Source organism: Conger conger, chromosome 1 (genome assembly GCF_963514075.1).
Source record: "Conger conger chromosome 1, fConCon1.1, whole genome shotgun sequence".
Taxonomy (NCBI): Eukaryota; Metazoa; Chordata; class Actinopteri; order Anguilliformes; family Congridae; genus Conger; species Conger conger.
The window spans coordinates 80,972,537-80,988,447 of record NC_083760.1 but is presented as its reverse complement, the minus strand read 5'-3'; the positions used below and the strand labels follow the sequence as shown (position 1 = coordinate 80,988,447).

Sequence of the window (15,911 nt, the reverse complement as noted above, 5' to 3'; positions counted from 1 at the left end):
GAGAGGTGCTGCTTGAATAGGTGCGTCTTCAGTTTGCGCTTGAAGGTGGGGAGAGATTCTACAGTTCTGACCTCAATGGGGAGTTCGTTCCACCACCGTGGAGCCAGAACAGACAGTAGTCGTGAGCGTGAGGTGGAGTTTCGGAGAGGGGGAGGTGCCAAGCGGCATGTGGAGGCTGAACGAAGAAGTCTGGCAGGGGTGTAGATTTACTCATAAATCTCACCGAGTAAAAAGGCAGTTATGCCGACAGGATCCTCCTCCTTTTGTGGCTGGAGGTTTTCTCCTTGCTCTGTAAATCCCAGGTACATGTATACCTCTATCACCTCTATCTTTCTGCAGCTGGCACCAGTATTACGGCCCCCATTTGTACAAATTAACTACAATAAACAAAACAGATGGCTGCTATTTGTATGTATAATTTCTAAAATATGTTTTGTATTTCTGACGTAAGGAAGCATTTGTCAACAATTACAACAAATGTGAGGTTTTTTTAGTACAGAACTGCATTGAATTCACATTTTAAGGGTCACATCATTTTGTTTGTGTGTGCATGTGTGTGTGTGTATGTGTGTGGGTGTGTATGTAAGTGTGCGTGTGTGTTTATGTGTGTGTGTGTGTGTGGGGGGGTGTGTATGTGTGTGTGTTTGAGGGTGTGTGTGTGTGTGCATGTCTCTGTGTGTGTGGGGTGTGTGTGTGTATGTGTGCGGTGTGTGTGTGTGGTGTGTCTGGTGTGTATGTGTGTGTGTATGAATTTGTGTGTATGTGTGTGTGTGTGTATGAGTGTGTGTGGTGTGTGTATGTGTGTGTGTATGAATTTGTGTGTATGTGTGTGTGTGTGTGTGTGTGTGGTGTGTGTGTATGACTGTGTACGTGTGTGTGTGTGTGGTGTGTGTATGAGTGTGTACGTGTGTGTGTAGTGTGTGTGTGTATGTGTCTTTGATGCTGCAGGCATACAGTACTCTTTCTTTCTGCAGTCAAGTCTGTAATTCCTCTGAGTAAATCCCATTACTGGGAGATCTGGTAGAATTCAAGTTCACGGAGCCCACTGCATATTACTGTTCTGCACTGATACCCAGAAACATAATGACGGTTTCCTGTAACCTTGCCTGGGTGATATAATCTTTGGTCAGGTCAGTGAGACCAAGTCCCCAGGTCAGATAATTCCAGAATGTTTCATTATGTCTCTGCCCCTGTATAAATCGGCAGTTTAAGTTCATTTATGCAACAACACAATGGACAAGTGGCATTGTTTCTTGTTACAGATTGACTTTTATTGCTTAAATTGAGTTGGCTTTTTTCACCAGGAACCTTCAGCAACGGCAGGAAGATCAACAAAAGAGTATAACAGAGAAAGGAAGATGATGGAACAAGCAAATGGAGGACAGGCGTAGCACATCAGGGCTGTGGCTTATTACTGCTGCTTAAAGACGTCTTCCAGCTTGTCCTTCATGGTGCCAAATGCCTCAGTGAACCATTTCCTGTGGACAGAAAGGTACAGAAGAAGATAGATGAAGAGGTTCATTATAAATATCAGTTGCTGCCATTTCAATACACATGATGGGCTTTGTGTTAATCATGGGCCACATACATACACTCAGTGACCACTATATTAGGTAGACCTGCCCACCAACTTGTCAATGCAAATATATAAATAGGCCAATCATGTGGCAGCAGCTCAATGTATAAAAGCATTCAGATATGGTCAAAAAGTTCAGTCCGAAGAATAGAATGGGGAAAAATGTGATCTAATAGAAAAATAAAAAGAAATGTTAATGACAGGTCTGTGGGCGAAAATGCCTTGCTAATGAGAGAAGTCAGTGGAGAAGGGCCAGACTGGTTCATGTTGACAGGAAGGTGCCAGTAACTCAAATTACCACATACAACAATGGTATGGAGAAAGGCATCTCTGAACACACAACAAGTCGAACCTTGAAGTTAAGGGCTACAGCAGCGGAAGACCAACAATAAAATACATTTTGTAGTCAGTAATATTTGTAATACACTGAAGAGCATGCATCTTAGGCTGTTAATGCAGGTGAGGTATCTGAATGGGAAAAGAGGCTATTGGATTGGTCAAGACTGTTGTTCCTGTGACCGTGCAACATCTTTCTGCATTCATGGGCGCTGGCTTCACCTGGTATCAGTAGCAAATTGACTATCGTGAATATCTCCGACGGTCGCCATGGTCTTTGTTTTGATGGTGTCGGCCAGTGTTTGCATCTGTTCTCCGAATTTTGTGAAGCGCTCTTCCAGCGTTGGTTCCACAGCGTCCTGGGCCTCTGCAGACCATGTAAAATGTAACAAATGCAGTGGTTCATTTTGTGTTGTTTTGCGGCCGAAATTCAGAAACTCAGATAAACCAGCGAAAAGAAAAAGCAGGGACAAGGGACATAGTGAGAGAAAGCTAGAGGAACTGACCTGTGTTGGCCGCCAGCACCAAAACCAACACTGCGATAGCAATAGGAAGTTTCATCTTCGCTTTGTGATCTGCCAAGAAAGGAACACGTTTGAGTGAGTTTCTTGTGCTTTCCTTGAATTCAAAATACACATGATTCCACATGTTTAGTAATAGCCATAGACAACTTCTGTTAGCGTTCTTTAACCTTTTATTTTACTTAGGCCTATTTCACAATATATTTTCATGGATGTTTTAGTCTTTGTGTCTGCTGCTCTCTGATGCAGCGGTTCCTTCTCTGCATCAGCACTAAAAGCGCCGGACAGCTCCCCAACAGTGACTTTTCTGCTCTTGTCGTCTACAGCAATTAGACCCGACAAATACTTGCGTTTTGTTTTGGGAATTACGGAAAATAACCTTAACTCTTTGTTGAAACCTTGTATACGTAGATGTAGGGTACATGTGGTTTCAAATTCGGTTACCTTAACGGGGAAAAATGTTTGATATGTAGGGTTAAGGTAGCAACATTTAAAACATGTTCCTCTGTATTTCAAAATGTTTCGATAACGTGCCGAATTTAATTTTGAATAGAATGTGTACTTTACTTTAAAGTGTTTGCTTTCTACATAGGCTAAGTTGTTCTGTTTTCTAATAGAAGCAGTTGTTCTGCCCTGCGAGACGTCTAGATGTCGCTCAGATACTGCCCCAAGACATTACCTCGAAAGCTACGCGTGGTTATATTTAAAAATACAGATGTTTTATCCGCTTTTATCGTATAACAGTTTTAGCAACAACATTCATTATATATAAAGACGAAGTTTAACTTCACAAAGGGATAGCCTATACGTACCTTTTTCCTGCCGTGCAGAGGTAAAAGTATTTCACTTTCTCTGTGTATCGGCTCTCGGTAGCGTCCCTCTTTATACCCCTTTCCAAAAACGCTGACGCAACCGTTAATTGCCGATTCTGGCCTATGGTGACCTCCTGCCGTTTGACCCTTGGCAGCTGGCAAGCAAGTGCCTCCAGCGTCACTTTTTTCCGTTTCATGTCCTATTGAACAATTTCTCACTCAAAACCAGTGAAAGCATGTGATACATGCTATTTCCACAGCTGAATCATACCCATGCAACTGTTGAATGAAACTCATTTATATGCATCATTAAAAGTAATATTTTCAGGTTTATCAGCCTTGTTAATAGAATTTGACCAATTGATGTGCATGTAGGTCAGGCTTCTGGTGCGATCAGTGGTGATGTAATATTGTATTTTGATGGTAAAGGTTGTTGATCATAATTCATCTGAACCTGTTGTGATGTTAACAGACTAAAGTACAGCTTTTTATCAGGTTTCGATAGACTTTGATACAGCTATATTGTGTCATCAGATGAGCGAGCTGACCATAGCCTTAATATATCTGACCGTTAATGTTAATCACTTGACATAGTTAGCTCTAAACGTAAAGGCCTTCATTTGTAGAAATTGAAAGCAGGGCTGATTTTTGCAGCATTCATACCATGTAATACAAAAGCAATACAAGGATGAACCTTGTGCATGTATAAGAAACAATGACTTTCATTACTTTCATTTTCACTATTTTAATGTTTCAAAAATTACTCTTTCCGTCACAGTGTCTATAACCACTTTATGATGCTTTAGAGCATGAGTTCACAATGGAGGGACATTTCTCCAAACAAACATAGAAGTCAAAGTCAGAGAGTTTTATTTATTAAGTACACAGCATAACAATAGGTCGTTCTGAACAATTAAATTCTTGGAACATGGCAGGCAACAGCTACTTCTATGTTGAGAGAAGATACATTCTCTTAACAGATAAATAGATAGATAGATACTTTATTCATCCCGAGGGAAATTTTAGGATATATTCACATATAACATATTCACAATGCCAATTGTTGCGTATTTTATTAGGAGTCACTCTTATCCAGTGTCAAGGGTTAACTCTCTCTCTGTGGCTTAAGGTGTCATAATTTCTTTCAGATTAAAATAAGACATATCTGATACCATTTCATGATAGCATTTTTTAAGCAATATTGGCTTTACGTTCTGTAGTTGCTCCTCTATATTCTATTTTCCACTGGTGGTGTCGGGTGAGACAATCTCACCAATTATTGTTTGATATGTTGCTCAATATCACTATGTCAAAAGTTATTGTTGGTTGTCTCTTTAGGCAGTCTTCTTTCACAAAAATACACTTCTGTTGGAATATCTTCTAAGAAAAATAAACACTTAATGTGCTTCTATTAATAGTTTTGTTTTTAATGGAACTCTTGGTGGAACTTTTATGGCCACAGATGTCGCCAAATCCACCAAAAGAGAGAAACTTTAGAATAGGCACTTTGATTATGCACTGCTGTCTGGATTTTGTTTTACCCCTGGCACAAAGAAAAGCAGTTTGTTTTGCCAACACATCAAGTTAATCATGTACTGCCTTGTGGCACTGCTGGCCAAAGGTATCATACCATGGATTGTGTAACTACATTTATGTTAACAGGCCAAACCCGCTCCCCCCATTAGATTCCCTTTTCTTATTAAAAGAAATGGCATTTAATGTTCCTCTTCGGCATTTAATGTCCTATCCTCTATATCCGAGGTGTAAATCTGGGGTCACAAAGGCCCAGAGTGTCTGCAGGTATGTGTGGTTTCCATTCCATTAAGCCAACTAAGGCCCAGAGAACACCGTGTCTGGACTCTAACCAACCAATGACCAATGAGAATTAATCACACAGGCTGGAAAAGCTTTGAAATCCAGCAGACACTGGGGCTCTCCAGGACTGATGTTAAGCTTGTAGTCACTGTGACGTTAAGCTCGCAGACACTGTGATGGTTAGCCTGCAGGCGCTGTGACGTTAAGCCTGCAGTCATTGTGGCCCTTCAGGACTGAAGTTTGACACCCCTCCCTGCTCTGTGCATTCAGGAGGGATCAGACTTGCCAATGCATACTCCAATCACATGTAACCAGCCCCTGCCTCGTATACACTGCAGTGTGCCAACTGATGCAGTTATTGGACTATCACTATTAGGGAGTTGCCTTCATAAGGAACCTTTGGATCACCCCTAGTGGCTCCATACCTCTGGTGCCACGTCTAAAGTTGGAGCCAGAGACCATTGATTGTTAAGCCAGAGACCTCTCAACACCATTGGGCCCTTGAGCAAGGCCCTTAACCCCATATTGTAGGGGGATTGTATCCGGCTTAGTCTAATCAACTGTAAGTCGCTTTGGATAAAAGTGCTAAATAAGAAATTATTATTATTATTATTATTATTATTATTATTATTATTATAGTCCACGTTCTTCTACAGACACAACCACAGTGGTATATCAGTGGCGGCAAACGTTGTGCAATCTCAACAAAGTGCACTCATCACATGCCAATCTGTATAGTTACGCAAGTCTTTGCCAGGAAACTGAACCCAGCTTCTTTGACTGCCAGAGAAGTCAGTGACCTTCCCAAGGAAGTCTTTCTACTGTCCCACCAACATTTATGTGCCAAAATAGAATGAACACAAAGCAGAAATGCTATCTGACAGCTCCAGAGGCACAAAGCTCTTCCCTGATTCAGTCTCGATATGAACAGCACTGGACCATGACTCACCCCCTTAACACAGCAAGCTTTGTCTGCACATCATCGGCGTGTACGTTTGGCCTACATTTTCTAACGGATGGAGAGTCCTCCAGCCTGGGGGCTCATGAGTCGACATGGCCGGCCATCTGCGGGGACGTGAGCTCCCAGGCGGTGAACGGCAGTAACCCCCAGGCTGGATGGGCCAGCCGGTGGGGCTGTCAGAGGTCCGCTTCTACCCTGACCCCTGTGGCTTCATCAGCAGCTCCGCGTGAAGTCTCTTCAGCCGTCTTTCTGTCCATTGCGAGGCCCCGTCCGTACGCGGAGCGCTCGCATTGGGCGCGTTTGTTTTCACGCAAAACGCGTCGGCTGAGCAACTGTTGCTGCCCACCAGAGACGTGTCGCCGCATGCCAGCCCCTGTCGCAAGGCATCCATAAGCCCATATAACAGATATAAAAAAATAAAAAATAAAAAAAAGTTGCGAAACTGCATCTGTACTGACTGATTTGTGAGTTAAGATGTTCCTTCAGGGTGAAGGCAGACGGGAGAGGAGCAGCAGAACACTCCAGGTTACTGTAGGTCACTCTGCTCCTGCACCTGTCTGCTGGCGAGCGTCAGGGACTGAAACGCACCGCGGAGAACTGCTGACTGGCTGAATGCCTGTGGTTTTCCTGTTTTTGCAATTTCGAAGAAACCCTGCAGCTGTCTGGAGTATTTTTGTTATCAAGTGGAACTGACTAACTGGAAAGGGTCAAAGACAAGATTTTACAATAACAGTTACGTGGTATCTTCTCCTGCAGGGATGGTTACGCAACTGCAAATGTGGCCTACGGAGGAATAAACATTGCGTGATACAATCATAATAATTCACTATACAATCTTCGGTTGTTCTGTAAACCTATCCAGTGGACATGGACACAGGCACGCACAGGGATGCATGCACGCAGACAGTGCGGAAAGCCTGCAGTCCCCATGAGTGAGCATGGCAGATAGTGGAGGAGTAGACTTTGACATGGTGTGTTTGGCAATGGCTGCTCTTTGGACGCTGTTGTGACGCATTATACTATTCATTCTTCAAATGAAAATGAAGAACAGTTAATCAAAAAAACAAGCTTTTTCGTCTGTTAGGAATGTAGCAATACCATTTCTATTGAGTGCTACTCGTTTACTTAAAGGCATGGTATACAGACACATGCCATACCTCTGCACAATCAAAAATCTAAATAGTGCACTCTAATACGTACACTCACTGAGCACTTCATTAGGTATTTGTTAGCTTTTTACTGTGTTCAGAGCTGCTCTTCTGCATACCCCTGTTGTGATGTGTGGTTATTTGCGTTACTGTCGCCTTCCTGTCAGCTTTGACCATTCTGGCCCTGTCCTCTAACCTCTCACATTAACAAGTTTTTGCCTGCAGAACTGCTGCTCTCTGGATGTTTTTTGCACCATTCTCTGCAAAGTCTAGAGCAGGGGTCTCCAACCCTGGTCCTGGAGAGCTACTGGGTCTGCTGGTTTTTGTTTTCACCTTAAAATCAGCACCCTTTGACACCCAGGTAACCAGGTGAGGTGAGTTAATTAATCAATTAGAGCAGTTGATCACAGTTAAGTGCAGGGTAACAAGAAAAAACAGCAGACCCAGTAGCCCTCCAGGACCAGGGTTGGAGACCCCTGGTCTAGAGACTAATGCGCATGGAAATCACAGGAGATCAGCAGGTTATGAGATACTCAAACCACCCTGTCTGGCACAAGCAATCATTACACAGTCAAAGTTACTTAGATCATGTCTTCCCCATTCTAATATTTGGTCCGAAAAACAGCTGAACCTCTTGACCATGTCTGTATGCTTGTATGAATTTAGTTGCTGCCACATGATTAGCTGATTAAATATTTGCATTAACAAGCTTGTGTACAGGTCTACCTAATAAAGTGCTCACTGAGTATATATGTGTAAATGGTAAATGTCTGCATTTATATAGCACCTTTATCCAAACTGCTGTACAGTTGTTGCTTCTCATTCACCCATTCACACACACACACTCACACACCAACAGAGATTGTCTGCCATGCAAGGCACCAACCAGCTCATCAAGCAATTGGGAGGTTAGGTGTCTTGCTCAGGGACACGTCAAGACAACCACAAACCAGCTACTCTCAGACTGCCAGACAACTGATCTTACCTCCTGAGCCAATGTTGCCCAATGTGTAGAGTTTGAGGAAAGGGGAACTTTGTTTTAGGTTTCTTGAGGGGTGATGACAGAAGTGGGGGTAGGTGTGGAGGAGAGGGAGAGAGGAAAGAGTGTCATCTGCTGGCCCACTGAGTGCAATTCACCCACTGTGACTGACTTACCTGAGTTTACCCATCTGGGTCAACTCCCCCTCTCTCCTTCTACCTCTCTGTCTCTCTCTGCCCCTCTCTTTACATTCTTTCTTTCCCTCTCTCTCTCTGTCCCTGTCTCTAGTTCACCTTTTCGTCTCCTCTTTTCATTTTTCATTTTAATTTTGTTATTTAGATGACGCTTTTTATTGACTTCCAGGTCGCTGTCATGCCCCTTTGCCACTAGGCTACAGGCTGCCCTTGAACTTATTTATTACCGCTTTTAAAACTTTTTCTCCTTTTAAAATTTCCTAGTTGAGATCTTAACTTCAACTCGGGGAAAAAAATGTAACTGGACTGGTCATTCTACTAATGTTTTATTTGTTGAATACAACAGCATGTTTTTAAGGCAGAACAGGCAAAGCAGAAGAGGGAAAAAAAGTCCACCTGATGAGCCGGTCTGTGTTTTATACTTTTATGTGAAAACAGCTACAGCTGTTTGTGTATTTTGAAAGCTCCTCTTTGTTACGGCGGCGCGTGTGTCTCCGTGTGTGTGCGTGCAAGCGCGTCTCAGGAGCGGAAACGAGTGTCTTCATAACAAGTGTGAAGTGGTGAGAGGCGAGGAGCACAACGTGTTCTCGAGTCCCACAGCGGAACGACACGCAGGAATGTGGGGGCAGCGCTCGGCATGTTCCGACAGGAGTTAGACCAGGGAGAGGGAGCCCCAGGGAGGATCAGGAGACAAAGGGGAAATGGTGCTCGGGGGAAGGGGAGGGTGGAGGGCTTTTTGAGGCAAATGAACGGGGCTCTGTATGCTGAAATCAGATGGTAAACACGGAGCGCGGGGGACGGGGCAGAGGACGGGGGCGTAGGGTGGAACTGAAGCCGCCGGTCACGGAAGAGCGGAGCTCAGAGACAAGTGCTTTATTATGCGCAGTCAGCAGAGCAGCGCAAGGGTGCGCTGGGTGGCGGGAGGGGGCCACCGCAGAGGAACAGCGGGAGATTCGGTGGGACACCAAACAAAACGTTTCCCACTATAAGTGCCGCCGCTTTTCTGATCCGCCATCTAGTTTTTGCCGTGCTTTTGCATCACTGCTTTACTGTAACCCCGTCTCAAATTTGTTTTTGCGAGCTCCGTCGCACACCTGGTACAGCTGGGCTGCAGTAACCCAATCCACCAAAGGAGGCGCTTTACCCTGCTCGCTAACACTCTCCCTCACTTTGTATTACATTACATTAAAATCACTTTAATACAGATACTCTAGTCCAGAGAAACATACAAAAGTGGAAAACGGCAGTGTTAGTCTGGGGAATGAAAAAGTGTGACATCAGGCACAGAAGGAAATCCGTGAGCGGTTCACTATACAAACCAATTAGTACAGAAAACAAAAACCACAACACAGGTAACCTATATTTACACGGCTGTGCTTGTAATGTTGCTATCCCAAAAGGAAATCCAAAAGAAAGAAAAAGCTGGAGAAGATCAGGGGAGCCATAGCGCAGTCTAAAGCAGTAGCTCTTCAGAAAATGGGTAGTTTCCTGTTCTGACCGCCATTTCCTACACCATGGGTTTGAATTTGATGAGAGAAGATACACAGTAGGTGGCCAGTGTTCAGTTTCCATCTGAAACCACGGGATTCATCACTTGACTGAGAACAAGTTACATTTAGGTCTCATTTCTACACATCCGCTGAAGGGCATACAACGGTGGTTGAACCTCTGTCAAATAACCATTTATGAGTTCCCAATCACCTTGTTTTCACATATGTAGTACAATGACTGGTCGTCATATTTATGCACACGGTAATAAAAACGGTACCAGACATTAGAGCACAGAGAAGAACAAGTGTCACAAGTAAATTAAAAAGGTAAAAGATAGCAAGTCCAAAAAGTGTGGACACACCTGATATGTTTAAGGTAACAAGGATGGCAGCTGTCTTTAATGATGGGGCATTTGTAGAGCATCATGAGTTCAAATATATAATCCTATACCATGCGATGCTTTAAAAGTGATCAACAAAATCTATCCTGAAAAGCCGCTGTCAATGTGGTCTCTCGCGTGTTTTAATAAGAAGCTTGAAGGTGTTGCGGTGGCACATTATTGAAAAAGGTCTGTGTGGGGTGTCTCGGTGGCGCAGCCTGTAGAGCACTGACCGCATGCTCATGGTGAGCCGTGACGTCGGCCGTCTGACATTTGTCGCATGTCTTCCCCTCTCTCTCACCCCCATTCTTCCTGTCTCTCTATACCAGAGGTCACCAACCCTGGTCCTGGAGAGCTACGGGGTCTGCTGGTTTTCGCTGTTACTCTGCACTTAATTAATCAATTAGAGCAGATGATTACACAGCTAGCTCACCTCACCTGGCTACCTGGGTCTCAACAGGGTGCTGATTTTAAGGTGAAAACTAAAAATCAGCAGACCCAGTAGCTCTCCAGGACCAGGGTTGGTGACCTCTGCTCTATACTATACTGTCCAATAAAGCTGAAAAAGGCCTAAAAAATATCTTTAAAAAAAAAAAGAAAATGTTCTGTGTGAATCTGTGAATCACTTTTCTCTGGCCTAGTTTCCTTCCAAATTAAGGTGTGTGTGTGAATTTATTTGAGCGACGTGCAGACAGGACGTGCACAGACAGGTGCGTTCCCACCTTCCAGGGTTACACCTGCTGGGTTCACAAAAAGGATGATTTCATCACATATTGACCAATAAAAATCCCATATCACTCAAGTTCAACAAGTAATACAAGTTTTCACGCCTTGAAACACAGAGACACCGGCACGACAGTTAACAGTTTCAAACGGGTTTATTAGTTGGACAGCGGTGGAGTGACTGCAGGTCTGCAGTGTGCTGCACAGGGCAGCATGGACGGCTTGTGGCCTGGTGGCTTCACAGACATGAAACACAGAGGAGCAAACTGCGGTCCAGTGGAGTGTGTGTGTATGACATTACATTATAGAAACCAGGGATTTCCATTACACTGGCCGTCAAATGACCGAACACAACCACCAACAATCTAAACTGTTAAAACTATTGCAGTGTGCAAACAATAATATGACAACAGACACAGTGATTAAATGTCTCAATGAACCAGAGCCAGCTATGAATTCCTCCTACTTGTGTGAGGGATATTGTTTATATTACCGCACAGTAGTTAGATTCAGTGTTTGGTCATCTCTTACAGTGTGTCTATTGGTTCCTAATGGACTCATATGCACTCTGGTAGAGTTGAACTAACACCGCATATGTCACTGTGTGCATGCTGATCGGATATGAACTATGGCTTCACAGACCCATCTGCGGTTATGTGATGCGAGCAGACAATCATCAAAACAATCCTTTCAAAAAACTGAACATATTCGGTTAGGCAGGCAAGCAAGAATATATCAGCGTCCTATCACCTGTTTCTGGTTGTCAGTGGGGAATTGTACACTAAAACAAACATTGGGTTGGTTCATGACAGAGGTCCAGGATATGGAGAGAATATGGACAAAAGCATTCAATTTACAAATATATAGAAAGCTCAAAGGTCCTGTTTACCTGTCTTCAGAGGAAAAAAGAAACAGTATAAGGCCCAAACTCTCTCCTTCCGCACCAACTTCCCTGTTCCCGACAGACAAGCGCTAACACAGTGAGAAAACAACAGTAATATGTCAGTAACGCTTATTTCTCCTGGTCTATCCTGGCAACCGGGGAATGAAAGTAGCACAGCTAAGACATCGGAGGAAGCAGTGACCCCCTAGCTCCCCGTTCACCCCCTGGCTCCCCTTAGGAGCTGGCCTGGATCTTGTCGCTGACTTCCTTCAGCTGGTCGCGGATCTTGGCGGCGTAGGGGGTGAACCAGTTGGTCAGCTCCTCCAGCTGGGCCTCCAGAGTGATGCGCAGCTCCTGGGCGGTGTGCTCCAGCCGTTCGCGGATGGCGCCGGCCTGGGACTCGAACTGGGAGCTCAGGTCCTGGGTCTGGGACTGGACGAGCTGGGTGAGGCTGCCCAGCTTCTCGCTGGCGCTGGCGTGCACCTGGCTGACGTAGGGGTGCAGCTGCTCCTTCATGTTCTCCATGTTCTGGGAGGCGCGGGACTGCAGCTCCTCCAGGTAGGTGGTGACAGTGCTGAAGGTCGAAGGTCGCGTTAGAATCGCAAAGCTCAGCCCGATTCGTAGCGGTGATCACACAGCATTAAGGTAGTATAGGATGGGGGAAACTGTGGTAGTTGTGTAAATAAGTAGGTAAAAAAAAAGAAAAGAAAAAAAGCTACTGCTAAGCAGATTGATAATGTGAAATCATCAGATTCAGTTGTCACAGTGTAAAAAGGCTAGGAATTCTATGTGTGTGTATGTAAGTGTGTGTGTGTGTGTGTGCGTGCGTGCGTGCGTGTGTGTGTGTGTATATGTGCATGTGTGTGTGTGCGTGTATATGTGTGTGTATATGTGTGTGTGTGCGTGCGTGTATGTGTGTGTATATGTGTGTGTGTGTGCATCCACGTGTATATGTGTGTGTGTGTATATGTGTGTGTGTGTGTGTGCGTTTGTGTGTGTGTGTGTGTGTGTGTGTGTGTATGTGTGTGTGTGTGTGTGTGTGTGTGTGTGTATATGTGTGCGCGTGTGTGTGTGTGTATATGTGTGTGCGTGTGCGTGTGAGTGTGTGCGTGTGCGCGTGTGTGCGTGCGTGTGAGTGCGTGCGTGTCTGTAACACTCACGTGCGGATCTCCTCGGTGTCCTTGCCCAGGCGCTTCTTCAGCTTGCGGGTGTAGGCGCTGATGCGGTTCTTGACGTCGTCGGCGTTCTGCTCCATCATGGTCTTCAGCTCGTGGACGTACTGGGTGGACCGCTCCTTGGCGTCGGTCATGTCGCCGTGCAGCTTGTTCACCAGCAGCTGCACGTCCTGGCCCAGCTGGGTGGCGGTGTCCTGGGCGTAGGGGGCCACTTTGTTCTGAATTTCATCTTTGTAGGTGGTCAACTCCGCCATGGTGTCAGTGATCAGGGTGCTGGACAGGGGGCGAGGGAGACACACACATTGATGAGCTCTTCCCTGAAAGCTGTGTTACAGGGCTGGATAAGGTGCAGACAGGGAACCAACAGGCCCTGCCTAAATAGGTACTGCAGTGTAAAGTACATAAGTGCATGGCACTCACTCCAACTCTCTCCTGAGCTGGGAGCTCTTGATATTCTCCATCACGCCATCGGCCTGGGTGTTGAGGTCAGCCACGTACTGCCAGAAACGGTCCACGGTCTCCTCCCACTTGGTCTTGGGTTCATCATGCTGGATTGCACGAGCATGGCAGCCTGCACCAAATACACACGACCATGCTCTCTTAGCTGCACAAATGATTCACTGCTAGTTGACTGTTAACTAACAGCACCCTGGGGCATATAGTGTGTGTGTGCGTGCACGCATGGCTATGTCAGTTTGTGCATGCTTCTGTATGTGTGTCTGTGTGCTTCCGTGTGTGTATATATTACATTATTACATTATTGGCATTTGGCAGACGCTCTTATCCAGAGCGACGTACAGTTGATTAGACTAAGCAGGAGATAATCCTCCCCTGGAGCAATGCAGGGCTAAGGGCCTTGCTCAAGGGCCCAGTGGCTGTGCGGATCTTATTGTGGTTACACTGGGATTCAAACCACCAACCTTGCCTGTCCCAGTCATTTACCTTAACCACTACGCTACAGGCTGCCCATATGTGTGTGTATGCATGTATATGTGTGTGCATGCTTCTGTCTGTGTGTGTGTGTGTGTATGTGTGTGCTTACCTGTATGTGTGCATGCTGTGTTACATTATTGTGTGTGTGTGTATGATGGTTTGTGTGTCTATAAAACACCTCACCTGAGATGACTGCCAGGACAAGAATCACTGCCACAGCCTTCATTGTGATGAGTAGTCAGTAGACAGTAGTCAGTAAATCTACACAAAGCACAAAATCACACAGTTCACATTCAGTGCAACAGCTTAATCCACTGCATGCAACTCACTGTAGGGCACTATAAAACATCAGGGGCCTCACACCTACACATGAGAAACATCAGTCACACATAGCCGTGTTGCCTGAATGGAGGGAGGGACAGTAGGTGAGAAGCCAGCTAGGAAACCGAGGCTTCTGAAATGACGTCTGTAAATGCAATTATGCGATCATATGACCTTAAACACAGTACTCGATCTACATAGTTCCACTATCAGCTCTAGAGGTCTAGAAAAGAAAAGTACAAAACCTTAAAATTCAACAATAAAAGAAAATCCGAAATAAGTATTTAGAGCTTACTTTATAACCATCGTAATTGGCTGAATTGGCTATTGATTCTATATCCGCCTTGCCTTTCATTTTCTTTGCTGTAATAACGGTTTTATTTTATTTTAAAAATGCATTGTTTAAACCATTAGAAAACGGAGTAGCTAATTCAATGTGCAGAAATACAGTCCGGACCTCAATCTAATAAAAACAGTAAAAAAAAGTTCCATAACCATTTAGTCGTGGATATCGAACGTAAGAACCAAAGTTTTTTTTTTTTTTTTCCTTTTTTTTTAAGAAAAAGAAGAGCCACTTACCTCAGAAGTCCTGCTTCCTCTGTGTTCTGTGACACAATGCCAAGAGTTTTTATACGCTCCTGGGACCTGTGAGCGCGTCTTTGCGCGTGAGCACGTGGGTGTTTGTGTACATAGTGCCTGTTTCTTGTAACTCGCTGAAGTGGCGCCCTTTCGGTTCGAAGTTCTGCCCCCGAAGACTTTTTTTATTTTTTTATGTGTGTTTTCGCAAACGTCTCAGATTTTTCCTTTAGGCAGTGTGTTATATGTCACACCAATGCCGCAACATTTCCCATTTGTTTTCGAAGATAAATACATTGTTTTTGAGCTTAGCCATATGTGCATTGCTGTTCGCGCCAAAGTACCTGTTGGAACAAAACACCTTCATAGTGATTTAAAAGTACGAATGAATAAATTAAACTTTTGTTAGCTTGTAATTGTTTAATGCACAAAAATGGCATACGAAAATTTGTGAAACAGCATAACTGTTCTATCGACTAACGGAGAACATAGGCTAATGTCCAGTCATGTTGTTTTCTTTCTTTATCACAAAAAAAAGACACACGTCTTCTTTTACATTGTATTAATTTAGCAGACGCGCTTGTCCGATTTACAATGCACGAGAAAATAAGTGCAGTCACTTTTAAGTTATATTAATATTGCGTATATCATTGTTGAATATAGTATAGCTATAAAGTAGCATTTTCTTAAATGGAAGGGATGTAACTACCTACATGAACAACACCAATATAAAACATCACACTCTCATTACATTTTGAAATCATATGTACAGGCTGTTAATGCACCGCATCTGAAAACAGGTTGATTTTGTAAAAGTTTGCTGAATTGCCGAGGACAGCCTACCTAAAAAAATAACTATTTTATTTTGTGGTCCAAATTTATGGTACGTTATTTCATGTAAGCCTCCAAAAACATAGAACAATGCAACCACGCTTGCGAATGTTATAAGGTATAGCCTATGGAGATTTAAAAAGTGTTGGAAAACAGAACAATGATACCAATTGATAGCCGACGGCGCCTAGACTCATGTTAGAAAAGCTCGGTCATCTCAATTCATAACACCTTTTGCCCTACACCACCTTTGGCGC

The 15,911-nt window shown here is 44.2% G+C and overlaps 2 protein-coding genes across 2 annotated transcripts; both read right to left on the bottom strand.

The window, feature by feature from the left end:
* Positions 1-1,246: 1,246 nt before the first annotated feature.
* Positions 1,247-3,336, bottom strand: apoc1 (apolipoprotein C-I). Its single transcript, XM_061254181.1, has 4 exons — positions 3,246-3,336; positions 2,419-2,487; positions 2,135-2,279; positions 1,247-1,478 (listed from the first exon to the last, which is right to left on the bottom strand). The coding sequence occupies exons 2-4, from the start codon at positions 2,471-2,473 to the stop codon at positions 1,412-1,414; spliced, it is 267 nt and encodes an 88-aa protein (XP_061110165.1). The 5' UTR covers positions 2,474-2,487; positions 3,246-3,336; the 3' UTR covers positions 1,247-1,411.
* A 7,735-nt stretch (positions 3,337-11,071) lies between these two features.
* Positions 11,072-14,905, bottom strand: apoeb (apolipoprotein Eb). The gene is made up of 5 exons (XM_061259712.1): positions 14,827-14,905; positions 14,110-14,187; positions 13,414-13,564; positions 12,979-13,266; positions 11,072-12,392 (listed from the first exon to the last, which is right to left on the bottom strand). Exons 2-5 carry the CDS (start codon positions 14,150-14,152, stop codon positions 12,053-12,055), a joined length of 822 nt encoding a protein of 273 aa, XP_061115696.1. The 5' UTR covers positions 14,153-14,187; positions 14,827-14,905; the 3' UTR covers positions 11,072-12,052.
* Positions 14,906-15,911: the final 1,006 nt, after the last annotated feature.

Excerpts from the sequence above, each read along its gene's own strand:
- apoc1 (XM_061254181.1), bottom strand. The coding sequence starts at position 2,473 with ATGAAACTTCCTATTGCTATCGCAGTGTTGGTTTTGGTGCTGGCGGCC. Across the intron at positions 2,280-2,418 it reads GGTGCTGGCGGCCAACACAG|AGGCCCAGGACGCTGTGGAA; the intron begins GTCAGTTCCTCT and ends CATGGTCTGCAG. Across the intron at positions 1,479-2,134 it reads CAATTTGCTACTGATACCAG|GAAATGGTTCACTGAGGCAT; the intron begins GTGAAGCCAGCG and ends TTCTGTCCACAG.
- apoeb (XM_061259712.1), bottom strand. The coding sequence starts at position 14,152 with ATGAAGGCTGTGGCAGTGATTCTTGTCCTGGCAGTCATCTCAG. Across the intron at positions 13,565-14,109 it reads TGTCCTGGCAGTCATCTCAG|GCTGCCATGCTCGTGCAATC; the intron begins GTGAGGTGTTTT and ends TATTTGGTGCAG. Across the intron at positions 13,267-13,413 it reads CAGCTCAGGAGAGAGTTGGA|CACCCTGATCACTGACACCA; the intron begins GTGAGTGCCATG and ends CCCCCTGTCCAG.